The sequence below is a fragment of the Miniopterus natalensis genome, chromosome 16 (assembly GCF_054644295.1).
Source record: "Miniopterus natalensis isolate mMinNat1 chromosome 16, mMinNat1.hap1, whole genome shotgun sequence".
NCBI classification, from domain to species: Eukaryota; Metazoa; Chordata; class Mammalia; order Chiroptera; family Miniopteridae; genus Miniopterus; species Miniopterus natalensis.
The window spans coordinates 5,955,938-5,971,901 of NC_142096.1; the positions used below are offsets into that span (position 1 = coordinate 5,955,938).

The 15,964-nt window shown below is 41.8% G+C and overlaps 1 protein-coding gene across 4 annotated transcripts in view; it reads left to right on the forward strand.

Annotated features, from left to right (window-relative positions):
* VPS13B (vacuolar protein sorting 13 homolog B) overlaps nt 1-15,964 on the forward strand; it is a 454,216-nt gene that overhangs the window by 346,605 nt on the left and 91,647 nt on the right. For all 4 annotated transcript variants that reach the window (XM_087825303.1, XM_087825300.1, XM_087825302.1 and 1 more), the window contains exons 37-39: nt 1,716-1,918; nt 5,476-5,677; nt 5,991-6,175. In XM_087825303.1, coding sequence (XP_087681429.1) covers nt 1,716-1,918; nt 5,476-5,677; nt 5,991-6,175 — 590 coding nt within the window. The remainder of the gene's footprint in view (nt 1-1,715; nt 1,919-5,475; nt 5,678-5,990; nt 6,176-15,964) is intronic.

Sequence of the window (15,964 nt, forward strand, 5' to 3'; positions counted from 1 at the left end):
CTATCCAGTCCCTTAGAAGTCTAAGGCCTCTCTTCCTTGATGTTTTAAAATAATGAAGTTGGATAGAATGATGTATACAAGTTGATAAGTCTTGGGAACCTGTTTAAGAGTAAGAGCCCCCAAAGTGGGCCCAAGATTTTTCAGTCTGGGTGTGTGATGAGATGACAAACATTAAATAAGACAAGCAACCTAGGGAGCCTTTGATATTAAATGCTTTGCCTATGAGGGACCAATAGGACACTCATATTAAGATTACCACCAGATAATTGAGTATTTCATTGTAGGCTAGTATGAAGATGCATGTGTTTGAGAATCAAGGGTAATTTAATTCGCACATTTACTGGATAATTGTATTGAGTTAAGCGTATACTTTCTTAATACCGTTAAGAAATTCATTGGTATATCTATTTAGCAGATCTTTACTGTTGAGAAGTCTTAACTATTTCAGGAAATATAATGCAGTTAAGTCAGGAAGTTATGACTTTAGTTCTAAACTCCATTAATAAAGATGATTTTTAATTCTTGTTTATTTGGGGGCCTGTTTTATTATTTTATTTTTTTCTTTAGTCAAAGTGAAGTATAGCTTTGAATCAAGAAAATTGTGTAAATGAAATGGATGTGTTAGTGCCACAATTTATTTTATGAAAAAAATATTAAAAATTCATATTCACCATCATCATTTTGATGAAAGTCTTAGCCCTTACACTTTCATGGGTGTGATGTCTTCTGTATCTTATTTCTACACTAGGAACATACAGTGTATATGAAGTTTTCCAAATCTCACAGAATTGAAAAGTCATTGTGGGTACTGTACTTTGAAAAGTGTATACTGTCAGCCTAAGGTGTTTTTTAATCTTTCATCTCTTTTAAGGATCAAATATTATTAGAAAAATAAGCCATGGGCATTACAAATGTGGTCTGGTGAAATTCAATATTCACAATGACAATTCAGAATATGAGCTCCTTGGGGGAAAGTTAACCCACCACTCTAACTCTGCATTCAAATATCTTAAAGTATGCCATTGGTTTTATGAAAAGGTTTTGATCTACACTTCTAGTTTAAGTTCAAAAGAAAACCTACATTTTAAAGTGTATTCCTTTTCTGGGTATATTTACTTTGAACTATAGCATATAGTTTTCCTCATAAATCTAACCTGCCACTATCTGTTTTTAAGACTTTGTAAACTTCAAGTGGTTATGATGTGTGAAGTTTGGATTAAACTAAAATTTTTAGAAAACACATGTTATATATTTTGATTGTTTTGATTTTAACATGAGCCAGTCAAAAACTTGAGTGTCTAGCAGAGTAATATACTTTCCTCTTACTGTAAGAAATCACAGAAAATTGCCCTTTCTCATCATGTTAACAATAGACAAATGAAGCAGCTGTTCTTATTCCTAATGTAGTTGTTTGAAAAACTTGCACAATTTAATGAAAATGTCTCTACTCATAAAACTTAAAATGCTCACACATGGAAAAAGTCATAATGTTTTGGCAAATATTGCTTTGTTAGGAATGTGAATGAGGTATACCTACTTCATAAGCAGAATTCTATATACATGGCATAAAACTCAGGGGGAAGCCAACTGAATGAGAAGACTGACAGAGGATGAATCAATGCTCTTAAAAAAGATAAATGGTTCTCACCCAAACATATTTTTTGACAAGGAAGAATTATTATTTATATCCCTCTCCATTTCTTTTTATTTTTCAGGTGTCATTCTTGGGTCATCATTTCTACTCAGTGTAAATGATTTTCTCCTTAAAACAAGTCTCAAAGAAAGAAGCCGGATTCTCATAGGACCATGTTGTGCTGCTGCCAATCTGGAAGCTAAGTGGTGTAAACACAGTGGCAATCCAGGCCCAGAACAGTCCATTCCAAAACTGTCCATTGATTTGAGTGGAGGTCTGCTGCAGGTGTGTGGGCATTGGCTATATTTTCCCCATAAATTTTTAAGCTAGCCTTTGTTCATTTTTTGGACTCTCACTAAATTTTAAGTCTTAATGTGGTGAGAAAAGGGCATTATCAATTCACATTCCATACGGTTCACCTAATTAAAGGGCGTGATTCACTGATTTTTTTAGTATATTCACAAAGTTTTGTGATCATCACAGCAATCCATTTTAGAACATTTTCACACACTCACCCCAGCACCCTGTACTCATTAGCATTTGCTCCCCTTTATCCTGCAGTCCCCTCTCTAGACTTACGCAACCACTAATCTTTTTTTTTCTTTCCTGTTTTATTTTACTCTTCTGGGCATTTCATGTAAATATGTGGTCTTTTGTGAGTGGCTTCTTTCACTTAGCTTAGTGTTTTCAAGGTTCATCCATGTTTTAGCAGGTGCCAGTACTTCATTCACTTTTATGGCCAAATAATAGTCTGTTTTGTGTATATGACATATTTTATTTATCCATTTATCAATTGGTGGACATTTGCGCATTTTTTCATGAGTCTCTTGGACGTCTGTATGTCCTCTTTGAAGAAGTGTCTATTTAAATCCCCTGCCCATTTTTTAATTGGATTGTCTTCCTTTCGTTGAGTTGTGTGAGTACTTTATACATTTTGGAAAATTAACCCCTTATCAGATGTATCATTGGCAAATATATTCTCTCATACAGTGAGTTCCCTTTTCATTTTGATGCTGGTTTCTTTTGCTGTATGGAAGCTTTTTATTTTGATGTTGTCTCATTTGTTCATTGTTTCCTTTGTCTTTCTTGCCCTAAGCGAATTATCCATGAAAATTCTGCTATGTGATATGTCTGATATTTTGCTGCCTACATTTTCTTTTAGGATTTTTATGGTTTCATGACTTACATTTAAGTATTTTATCCATTTTGAGTTTATTTTTGTGTATGGTGTAAGTTGGTGGCCTAGGTTCATTTTTTTGTATGTACCTGTCCAATTTTCCCAACACTATTATTGAAGAGATTGTCTTTACTCCATTGTATGTTCTTGCTTCCTTTGTCAAATATTTATTGACCATAATGACTTGGGTCGATTTCTGGGTTTTAATTTTGTATCCTGCTACAATGCCAAACTCATTTATTAAATCTAGTAGTTTTTTAGAGGAGTCTTTAAGGCCTTCTATGTACAATATCACGTCATCTGTGAATGACAGTTTTACTTCCTCCTTTCCGATTTGGATGCTTTTTATTTTTTTCTTCTTGTCTGATCACTATGGCTAGAACTTCCAGTACTATGTTGAATAAGAGTGGTGAAAGCAGACATCTCTGTCTTATTCCTGTTCTTAGGGGAAATGGTTTTAATTTTTGCCCATTGAGTATGATGTTGGCTGTAGGTTTTTCACATATGGCCTTTATTATGTTGAGGTATGATTCCTCTATTCCCGTTTTGCTGAGAGTTTTTACAAAAGATGGGTGTCAGATTTTGCCAAATGCTTTTTCTGCATCTATTTATGTGATCATGTGATTTTTATCTTTCATTTTGTTTATGTGATGTATCACATTTATTGATTTGAGAATATTGTACCAGCCTTGCATCCCTAGAATAAATCCCACTTGGTCATTTATCTTTTAAATATATTGCTGGATCTGATTTGCTAATATTTTGTTGAGGATTTTAATATCTATGTTCATCAGGGATATTGGCCTATAATTCTCTTTCTTTGTAGTATCTTTATCTGGTTTTGGAATTAGACTAATGCTGGCCTCGTAAAAAGAGCTTGGAAGTGTTCTTTCCTGTTGGATTTTTTTGGAATAGTTTAAGGAAGATAGGTGTTAGATCTTCTTTGAATGTTTGGTAAAACTCCCCTGTGAAGCCAGGGCTTTTGTTTGCTGGGAGTTTTTTTTTATTACTGCTTCAATTTCATCAATTGTTATTGGCCTATTCAGATTTTCTGATTCTTCCTGTTGATGTATTCTTTATGAGTTGATATTCCCCAAATTTGACACAAATTCAAAAATTGGAGAAGTGCACAATTATAGAAAATGGAAATGACTGATTTGTGAATAATAGAAGCATATTGTATGTGAATTTCTTATTTTCACCTAAAAATTGTGTTGCCTCAGCTTTTTCATCAGTTTTCTTACCGACACAGAGCTAGATGTGGGGGATCTTAATAACTTATTGCTTTGTACTGCTTTGGAGATTTTCCACATATATCAGATATCTTCACATATTTTACAGTAAGCATGTGGTATTGTTTTGTTTTATCAAGAACATTAATTATATTATCATTTTCTCAAGGCAGCTAAGTAACTCCACATTAAAAACAGTAAGAGTAGGGGCCAGATTTATGTTGACAGATTTTACTTTGGGTGATGGGCACACAATGCAATATACAGATCATGTATCATAGAAATGTACACTTGAAACCTATATATTATTAACCAATGTCACCGCAATAATTTTGATAAAACAACACAATAAGAGCAAACTAAAGTATATCATCTCTACATAAAGTCTCTGTCTCTTGATAATTTAAAGGCTGGAGCAGAGTGTTTGACTTGACTTTTCACCTATCTCTATCTTTTCAGATCCAAAAAATTGTATTGATGAGAACCTAAGCAGACTTAGTATCACATCTCTTACCCTCATTTCTAAGATGCCTTACTTAATTCCAGAGAGCAGGACCTAAGCCTAGGATTTAAACTTAGCCACATGGTATAGGGTTAATTTTTTTCTACCTCTCTATATTTTTGTGTGTGTATTATGTGGTTTTCTTAGAATTAATGGTTATACTGCTTTTATCCAATATATTCAGAGAAATTTAACATTACTGAAATTTTGAATCCATAATTATTATTACCCACTAGTCAGACTTCTGTTATAGACTAATATTCTTCACTGCAGAAAAGGGAACTCGACCTCTCTCTTAGAGGAACACTAAGACCTTTGTTCTGAAGCTCAACTGCAGCTCCTGTCCAGTTGATTCTCAGGCTGTGGGATACTGTGTGTGGGCACTTTCTCACTCAACACAGAAGCTGGGAGGCTTCTGAGTAGTTCAGGTTCATTTAGCATATTCCGTCTTTTTCTCTTAAAAATAAAAGTGCAAGGAAAAGAACCCTATAATCAATATGTGTTTTTTTAATCTCATGACAAAATGTAGGAAGCCATTCTACAAGGTTATTATTTTTATTTTATTAATATGTTGGCCTAGAAGATCTTCATTGCCTTTTCTCAGACTATAATAGGTGTTCTTTTCCCTCTTAGCTAAGTTAATAAACATTACCTCACAGTAACATAATTTCATCATTAATTTAGCATTTAAAATTGATTGTTATATACATAGTATATGATGTAATTGATTTTGTTGTTTTTATATATTTATTCAAGCAATAGAATTACATTCTATAGGTCCAATTACTTAGAAATTATAGTTGAGTTATTGTCAGTAATTAAATTAAACATAATTGCAGCCTTGCATTTAATTCAAATATGATTGTTCCTAATTATTTTCCTGAAATGTTTGTATTTTAAAGCCACTAAAATTTTTCGTCTGGTTTTAAAGGTTTTCTGGGGTCAAGAACACTTGAATTGTTTAGTTCTTCTACACGAGTTGCTCGGTGGATACCTTAATGAGGAGAGAAATGTTGAAGTTTCCGAAGCGGCGCCACATGTGCCCCCTCCTGTGGAAAAGAGCCAGGTGTTCAAAAGTGAGCAGAGTTCAGATGACCTGCGGACGGGTCTGTTTCAGTACATAAGAGATGCTGGTAAGTAGTGACAGCTTCAGTGTGAGTGTGTGTGTGTGTGTGTGTGTGTGTGTGTGTGTTAACTGCACATTTACTAAATGGTAACAAAATAAAATCACTTGAAAAGTGTATTAATACCTGCAGTACAAAAATAGTAAATTACCACTCGGTATCTCTTAAGGGAGAATTATTGATTTGTTCCCACCTCAAACCATATAAACTTGACTGCCCAGCTTCTTTATATTTTTCTTTTACCCTCGTACTTTTCCTTGCTGTCTTAAACCAACATGTTTCCCTTCAAAATCCTACAGTTAATTATACTTTGATTTAACAGAACCTTTGAAAATGCCTGGTGTCTATGAAGTCTTGTTTTACAATGAAACCGAAGATAGCCCAGGCATGATGCTGTGGAGATACCCGGAACCTAGAGTGCTCACCCTGGTCCGGATAACCCCGGTGCCCTTCGACACCACGGAGGACCCGGATATTAGCACCGCAGACCTGGGCGACATGCTGCAGGTATGTAACGACTGCCCATTTTAAAATGGAAATATCATGGGGAAGTGCTGATTAGATACCGGGACAAATGTTTGGAGTATATTCCATCAGTAGTATCAAAGAGAAATGCACACATGTATATACACAGACACAATATTTTAAAATAAGGGACTAATGTAATTCAGATTCAGAGTACATGGCAATTTTGAGAGTTCTCAATTCTAGTGTTAGTCCCATTGTAGGTAGGTTATGTGGTCTCTAAGACAAACAGGTGTCATTCAGTTCACCACGTGCTACCATTGAGTGCCTACTCTGTGCTCTCAACTCCTCAGCATTTCTAGATCTGCTGTGTGACATAAAGTATGTCCACATAAAGCCAGAATGGAGAACTACATTTTCATTTCATTTTCAGAACGGAAAATGGTCTTGGGGCTTGAGGTAGGCTAATGGGTAAACCATCTAACCAGTGATCAGATTCTGAATGATTTTTGTGAAAGTTTGTTATTTGCCAGTTCCCTGAGTTTAGTGTAAATGTCACTGTGGATATCACTCTATTATCATCCTACTTACAAACACCCTACAAGTCCGAATTTCTCCTAAAATTTGTTTCTTAGTCTTCTACCTGGTGCTAGATCACGCAGCCTTCCGCTCAGAGCCTAGGAGTCACTGCTGATGGCTTTTCCTACCTCCCGCCCCTGATTCCCCGCAAGCCTTTCCAAACCAGTGCGCTCTCGCTCCCTGGGAGCGCGTGAGAGCAGGGAGCGCGCAGGTGAGGCGCCCAGCGCAGTGCCTCGCCCAAGGAAAGGCTCATTAAAGAGCCTGGTCTCCTGTGTTAGACCAAAGAAGCCCTGTCTCTGAGAAAGCCGTGTTTGTGTTTGTAGTCTGTTGATGTCATAATGACTGTTGAGAATGCTGACTCGGCCGACAGCTCCTGTGAGATACCCCTGTCCCACAGCTACACCGTCAGGGGCCCCAGGTAGAATGTCAGCTCCAGTCCTCTAGGCTGCAGGTAGCAGAAACCCCACTGAAGGTGAAGCTGGCTTAGCAAAAAATAGAGAGATGGAGTATGAGGATCCAGTGGGGGACCCTGGACACCAGGGGCAGAGTGCGGTTGGGCCTCTGGAAGGCCAGGGCTGGGACTGGAAGAGAGGAGCCCGGAGGAGTAGCCACTCGCTGTCACTTTTCCCTGCGTCTGTCCCCACATTTGTTTACTCTTCCCTACACACAGGCTAGCTGTCCCCCTCCTGCTTCCAGGGCCACCTGGTAGTCTCCCCACAGCTCCCGGAGCTGCCAGCCTGACCTCAGTTCTGTTCCGCTTCCCTGATGGGACAAGTTAGGCATCAGGAGCTCTTGGCCCATTCAGCTGTGGCCCTGGGGGTGGAGTCACCCTCATGAACATGGGTGTGAATTCAGGCTCACTGTGAGTTTTACGGATCCCCAAGGGGACCCGTTCTATAGCATATCCCTCTCACTGGGCTTGTTTTCACCCTGGCCAGCGTGGCCACACTCATGGTCGATACTGGCCTCACATTGTGTTTCTCCCAGCCTGACGCCCGGAGGGTCTGCGCCAGGCGCTCAGCTCTGCGGGAAGCCTTTCGTATGGGTTGTGGCTTTAGACTTGCCCCAGCACAGGGTCTCTAGAAAGTCGGCCTTGCTGAAACATTGACTCAGCCTTGCTCTGGTTTTCCTAGCTCTTCCCTTTGCAGAGACCTTGCAGCGCAGTTCCCTCCGCACATCAAAGGCCACCTGCATCCGGAGAAAAGCCTCAGGTCACTGTTTACATCTCCTCACCGTCCTCCCTAGGGTCCTCCCAAATTGCAGATTAGGCAGCTTCACGTGTGTTTCACTGACACATAAGATATGACCTTGTCCCCAAGATGCTAACACCAATACCTTTTCTGATCAGTGCTTCCTTTTCAATACAATGACAGTGTTGTGCACAAGTAACTTCACAGATCCTAGAAATGCTCTCCCAGTTTCAACGATGTGTGAGAACTACATATAAAACCATTTCTATTTTTGAGGTTGAGTTTACAGTGTGTGATGCTTAATGTCTGTAGCTTAGTGGTGATTTAAGTGTGTTTAGTTTTCTCATAACACTTTATCTTACACACTTATCCACAGACTGAACCATGGCTTCATTAAATCTTAGGGTTGGGTGGATTTTATTCTATTTCTTAATTACATGGAAAAATTCCAAGTCATACTCGATATTACCCAATAAATTAAAAGCTAGACTTTGGCTGCTTTAAACTGGACTTTACAAGCTTCCTGTACCTCTGAATAAAGCACATGGACCTGATAGGCCAGGTTACATCAGCACATGTGACACTACAGGAAGGACGTCTGGGAGATGCGTGCAGTCTAATAGGATTCCCCTCTTCCATACATCCGCCTCTTCCACACATTCCCCTCTTCCATACGTGTGTAGCAAGAAGAAAAGGAAGTGTTCCTGGGTGTTTCCTTCCAGCTGTGCTGAGTGGCTCACTTAGAGCTGCGCATATGCTCACAGAGTCCTGAGCTTTTTTTGTTCCATAAGCACCTCCTGCTCATGGGCAGCTGTACCGACATGTCCTGGAAGGCTGAGCTCCTATCCATCATCTTCAGGAGGGGACGCAAAGCCAGATACAAGATTCATTCTTGTCAAAATGTAGAAAAGACAAAGAAGCCTTGGGGGCTTTGGGGAAATAAGAGGCAGAGCCAGACTCTTAGGAAATAAAGGAGAGGAAAGTTGTGTGTACCCAGCGGACACAGTCATGAATGGTTTTGAATTATGGGTAACAGTGCTGAATCCACTACTAAGTGTTTTGCATCCAGAAGTCACTGCCATCTTTTTTTAACAGTGAGGGGGAACCTAAAATAGAGTATTTCCTAAATACTCTTTCAATCATTCTGTCTTCACAGTGCTGTGAAAGTAAGAAAAGGGGATCTGGGAATGTATTGAAAAGTGCTCCACCTGAGACTTCTGAGGTTGATTCAGTAGCTATAGATTAAAGAGCCCCTTCTTCGAGAGATATAGAAGTGAAGGGGCTCTAGCTCTGCTCTCAAGGCACCTTGCCTTTTAGAAAGATAACAGGTCCACAAAATAAGGCAATGCAAACCGTGAAGGGCCGTGGAAGACACAAAAACATGCCTCTTTAAACAAGAGTTTATATCTGACTGGAAATATCAGGGAAAGGCTTCATGGAGGAGATGGCAATGTAGACGGTCCTTGAAGGCTGAGTAGGATTCCATCAGATAAAATGGGGGGGGTGAAAAAATAATCAGTATGAGCAAAATTTCAGAACTGAGTGGGAGAAGATGGAACTGTCATCTGAGAGGTGGCAGGGAGCCCGGCTTGACCTGCACACGTTGTCCAGGAAGAGAGAGAGGAGGTGTGATAACCTGCAGACATGCGTTTTAGTCTTGTCCTCTTCGTAGAGGGAAAGAAGCAGGCACCAAAGTTACCGAGCACCTAGTATGCACCAGGCATGGAGCTTGTTATTTTTTTTTTTTTAATATCTCTTTATTGATTTTAGAGAGAGGAAAGGGGAGGGGGAGGGAGAGAGAGAAGCATCAATGATGAGAGAGAGCCATTGATGGGCTGCCTCCTGCACGCCCCCGACTGGGGATCGAGCCCACAACCCGGGCACGTGCCCTGACCGGGAATGGAACCCCGATCGCCTGGATCCTAGGTTGACGCTCAGCCACTGAGCCACGCCGGCCGGGCCCAAAGCTTGTTCTTCTATATGCCATGACCTCTCCGTCCTCGCTGTAAACCTGTGTAGTAGGTACTTTTGTCTCTACTTCACCCTCAGGTGATTAGGTTCCGAGAAGTTGTAAAATTTCCCCGAGGTCACAGAGCAAGTAAGGAGGTAAAAACCTGCCCTCAAACCTGGGTTTGTATGAATCCGTAACTTTTCTCCTGTGTTGTGCTACCCTGACTACTTTTAGAGCATTGGGTTTGGAGTTTCCGTTGATGGGCCTGGGAGAACCATTGACAGCGCAGGGCTTGACGCCTGGTTGAATGTGGGGTGGAGTAGGAGGGACCCAGAATGAGGAGGACTGATGGCCGGTTAGGGTCTCAGAGAGGAGATGACAACGGCTGTAAGCCTGGGGGGGGATAGTGAGTGCAGGAGACTGGGGAAAGCACACGTGCTGTTGGCAGCCAGCATGGTGATTTGATGAGCGGGAGCAGGAGGATCATAGGTGGCTGTACCTTTAAGCGGGATGAGAGGTATAGGACTGTTCATGAGATTTCGTAGATAAGGGGCCTGTCGTGCTGGGCACTGTTCACCACGCTGTGCGGCGAATACAAATTACACCTGCTCCTGAAGCCACTCCGCAGGCGAGTGCCGCTCTCCCGTTACGGGAAGAAAGCCGAGGCTCGAAACAGCGTCTCCCTGAAAAGCACAGGACACACGAGCTTTCATATGCAGTTTCCAGCCGTTGCAAATCCCTGCAACATGCGTGACTCTGACGCTCTGCAGCTTCGGAGGAAACGCCCCTCAGCTTCGCGCCCTGTGTCCTGAGGGCCCGGGCCAGGCGAGAGGCGGGAGGCGCAGCCGCCGCACAAAGCGGCTCTTTTCCGCGCCTGGCAAGCCCCCGGCAGACAGTCTCGGGCTGCGAGAGGCTCTTGGGGTGTCCCGCGGCTCTGCTTTCCCAGCACCTGCTCTTCCTCTGGCTGCTCAGCTTCGCACATCCTGCCTTATTCCAACCGCAGAAAGGAAGGCGCCGAAAGCTCACCGCCTAACCCCAGGGGTGGCCCTTGGGCCCCACACCCTGCGCGTGCTGCCCACATCCCGGGGTCCAGACGGCGTCCCGTGGCTATTCCACTTAAGGGGAGTCGGGACCCACTTGCTGAGCAGAAGGGAAGGAGAGCGAGCAGGAGACCACCCGTGTCCCCGCGGCGGCCAGCGTGGCCCCGAGGGTCCAGGCCGGTCTCTGCTCGCCGGCCCGCGCCCTGCCCGCGCTCTTGCCCGGTGAGGTCCAGCGTTCAGTCCGCGATGCAGTAGGAGAAACCCTTTTCCAGCTCATTGGCAAATGCTCTGTGGAAGCAGGATTCGAAGTGAAAACTTGAAAAGCTAATGAGACTTCTGAAATATAAATAGGAAAGTAAATAGTTTGAAATGCTAGCATTTCCTGCCCTTCAAAAAATAGGAGGTGAGGAAGGAATCTGTCGATAAGACGTGCTTTTAAAGTAAATGGAAACATTTGCCAGCTGGAGGAATCCTGAAGCCATTTTTGTCCTGTCACTTCATTTGGTGGTAGAAATTTTATTAGCCTCTTTCTCTTTCCAATTAAATGCTCTTGCTTTTAAAAGGGTGGGGAGCACTTCTCTCTGGAACAAAAACCTATGCTTAGCTGTCAGCGTTTGATGTTTGCTGCTCAGTATTAAAAATGTTTGAGGTATAAAAGAAAGGGTGGTAAATGTGAATTAATGGTCTCTAATAATCCATTTATGAATTACTCCCCCTCAAATAGAAAGGATATTCTCCCTAGGAATAGAAACACTTCCCCTGTCAGAGTCACAGTAAATACATTATTCACGAAGCAGAACTTACTCCTTAAAAGCTACATTGTTGAAGAGAGCAGCAAACGGAGAAAATGAGCGGAGGCAATGCGCCCCGTTGTGAAGAGCATGGGTCCTGGAACTAGTCATCTACAAACGAGGCCTCGTAATAGTTCATACCCCTGTGGCTTGCTGGGTGAAATAATTGGTTGCTACATGTAAGAAGACAGAACAGCGCCTAGCACATAGTTGTTAGTACTTTATATGTGTTAGCAGTCGTCACTGTGTTTCCATCTCCAGGGCCGGCTTGCCTCTTGTCCTGCCCTAGATTTTGAATGTTGGAGAAAAACTGAGCTTTGATTACAAACCACAAATTCTTTATCCCTTTACCTGACTTTTTCATAAAGGCTTTGGTCTACAAATTCATTTATGCTATATATATGTTCAAGCATGCGTACTGCCCATTGTTTAATTCAACCCCTAGTTAGAAAAAAAGTCAGACTTGAGAACCTTGCATGTTTTATAGCAGTGTCTTCAAACAATCCATCACAACGTTAAGAATCTTGGTTCTCTCATGCTATTAGCGTTTTTTAGCAGCTTTATTGAAATAAAGTTCACATACCACACAGTTCATTCACTTAAAGGGTGCAGTTTAATGGTTCTTTGTATGTTCACAGAGTTGTGCAGTCATCACCACAACCAACTCCCACAGCCACCGCCACCAGAACATTCGTATCATCTCAGAAAGAGGCCTAGTGTGCCTGAGCCGTCACGCTCCAGCCCCAGCCCTCCCTGCGTGACCACTGGTTTGTTCTGTGTCCCTGTAGGTACCTGTCCGGGACATTTCATATGAATGGAACCATGGCATATTTCATTAAGCACCATGTTTCCACAGTTCACCCGTGTTGTATCATGGATCAGTATTTTACTCCTTTTTGTTGCCAAATAATATTTCATTGCATGGATATACTACATTGTACTTACTTGCCAATCCTCAGTCATTGCACATTTGGGTATGAGCACTTCTTGACTTCTTACCCATTTTACTTAGTCTCTGTTCTGTCCTACAGACTTGAGGGGAAGGACCAAAAATCGATGATGATGATTAATAATATTTAAAAGATGTTCTTACAAGCATTATCCCAGAGAGCTTACAATCCAAGCTTAGTGAAACAAACACACAGGCAGCCATCGTGCCGTATTACACAGTAGTGCTCATGCAGGTGCACAGAAGGGAGTTCATATAGTAGGAGATGAACTTGAAAAGTAAACTTAAAGCCAGACAGTGGAAGGTTTTTATGCTGTGCCGAGATAGTTGGGCTCTATTCCATGAGCATTTTATTCTGTGAGGGGAGTCGTTAACGTTTTCAAGTGAGGGACTGGTTGCAGAGACCACAGGTCGGCTGCCTGGGGACCTGTTCAAGAGCAGTTACTCCGCAATCATGAGAATGGCGCCTGGCATGGGAAGGAGGAGATGAGTGAAGGTGAACAGATGAACAGATTTCAGTGCCCAGATGTGGATGTAATAGGAGGGGAAATTAAATGACGGGGTCCAGCCCAGGGACTGAATGAATGGATGCACCATCAATGGGACTGATAATGTCCGAGAGAACATGGGTAGTCAGGATTGTAGAGTAGATTCTAAGTTCTGCATTGAACACTTACAGCTAAAGGTTTTAGAGGAACAATCATGACGAAACGCCTGCCTCGACCTTGGAAATGTAGACTAACAGTTCAGAAGAGGGTCAGGGCTGTTTAAGAAATGGTTTGGGGGAGTCATCCTTATAGAAGTAAAAACTGAAGCCCTGTAAGTAAAACAGACAGAAGTCACACTCAGAGAAGTAAAGTGTTCAAAGTTAAGAAAACTGAAAATTAAGAACCATGAGAAATCTCAGTATGTCTAGTAAGTGAATAGGAGATTTGGAATTGTGGTGGGTTTAATAGTGTCGCCCCAAAAATCACTTCCACCAAGAACCTCAGAATGTGACTTTCTTTGGAAATAGGATCTTCGCAGCTGTAATTAAGTTACAGTGAAGTAATACTAGGTCAGGGTGGGACATAATTCAATGACTGGTGTCCTCATAAGAAGGGAGAGAGTTGGACAGAGACCAAGACGCACAGAAAAGACCATGTGAAGACAGGCAGATACTGCAATGATACAGCTACACAACAAGGAAAGCCAAGGAAGCCGGGAGCTGCCGGAGCTGGAAGAGGCCGGCAGGATTCCTCCCTAGAGCCCGCAGAGGAGCCTGGCCCTGCTGACACCTCGGTGTGGGGCTTCTAGTCTCTAGAACTGTGAGAATAAATTTCTGTTGTTTTAAGCCACCAAGTTTGTGGTAATTTGGTATAGAAGCCCTCGGAAACTAATACAGAAGTCAACAAAGGAATGGCCAGACAGAAAGGCCTGGGAGACTACAGTGTCAGCAAGCCCAGGCACAGTGAAAGCCTTACGAAGCTTAGGGAACTCAGCAGTGTCACAGCTACAGGCAGACAGGACAATGTGGACTGGAAAACAAAAGCTGTGAATTTGACAGCTTTGAGGTCACTGTTGACTTGGGGAGAAGTCCGAGTCGCCAGGGCGCCGTGGCAGAGCCATTCTTCCACAAGAGCGTCTCCCGGGATTCTCGCTTGGATCTCACTGGGCTTCATTACTGGACAGCCTCACTAGGTTGTAAATTCCATGAGAACAGCGGCCCAGCCTTTATTCATCAATGTTTCCCTGGCACCTAGGGACTAAAACACAGAAGTTGCTCAGTAAGTATTTGTAGAAGGAGCTGAGGAATGGAGACAACTTAAGAATTAGGAAAGAAGTTACGAATTTAGTTTACACCCAATTCTATGGAGGAAGTTACTGTTAGGAGGTTGAGTGATAAGATTTATTGCTTAAAGACAGAAGAAATCAGAAGCAAGATGTCAATTTTTAAAAAAAATGGTCCTGAGATGACAAAGACAAGGCCTACGTGAAGGTTTGGTCTATATCCATATGCTGTTGCATAGTAGCCAACAAACCTCGATAAATGGTCGAATGCCAAAGCCAAAAAAAATCTTGGAAAAAGACCTATGGCTTCAGGATGGGATGAGGTGATTTTTTACCCCCTCTCTTTTTTTTCTGTCATTTATTTTTTTATTTAGTGCCAGCCATTGTGCTAAGAGCATTATAGGATTATCACAACACTACAAAAACTGTTATCCACATTTTACAGATGAAGAAACTAAGGCTCAGAGAGGTTAAGGAACTTTCCCAAGGACATGCCACTTACAAATAGCAAAAGAGAGGATCTTATCTTGACGCACTCTGGTTCCAGACCTGCATTCTTAATGACAGGGATGGGTATTTGCTGGTAGATTGATGAAAACTATTTCATATGGAATTTGAGGTACTTCAGGACATCCTGTTGAAGGTGTCCTTCGTGAGACACACTTTCACATGTGATCAGTGTTACTTAAATTTTGTCTCACCATGGATACGGTCCAAAGCAGCAGCCTCCTCCAAGCATAAACATTTTTTTAAATCAACTCGTATTTTCCACCCAGATTCTATATTCTACTCTGTACTGCATTTTTATTAGTTTTGATTTTATGAAGCAGTACTCTATCTCATTACCACTACTATTAGTGTGACAGAGCCTCAACTGATCTAAACCAAGGCATGGGCTGGGCAGTTTTCTCTGTCTCAGTGTCACAGTGTGTGAAAGCCCAGACTTACATAAATAACTGCAGACGGCAACCATTGTCTCACTGCTTTATCAGCCACACAGCGATGAATCACTAGTTGGAGATGCTCAGAGTCTGCCAAAGCAGCTGAATGATATGCTGGTTTTAGGCTCCTGGCAGAGGAATTTTGGTGAGTGTACTTTCTTAACAGTTCTCTTGTATCGTGTACTGGACGGCAACTGGTGCTTGCCCAGGTGCAGACCAGGCACAGCCTCTTTAAGCCATCTCAGCGAATAATTAATATTCATCAAAGGGCACTTCAGGGGGGAGAGAGATGACTGATGTGGTTGTTCTTTACTTTTTCTGTCTGTAAATGAACCAAGAGTCTCCAAGGACTCATTTTCGCCACAACCAGCTTTCTTACACGGCTCTCAGACTTCATTCTACTGCAGTGATCTTGAAATATAGATAAAGCGCATTCACAGTTTTATCTTACATTTGTTGATTGAGACATGTTTAGAAAAATATTTGCTACACAAGCCAACTTTGAACCATATTTTAAAAATAAACAATAATGTCATTAATCTTATCCATTTTTCCCCTTAATTGTGACATCTGTTTTTTACCATAAGGAAAAGTAAATTCCCAAACAATGATCAGTATCT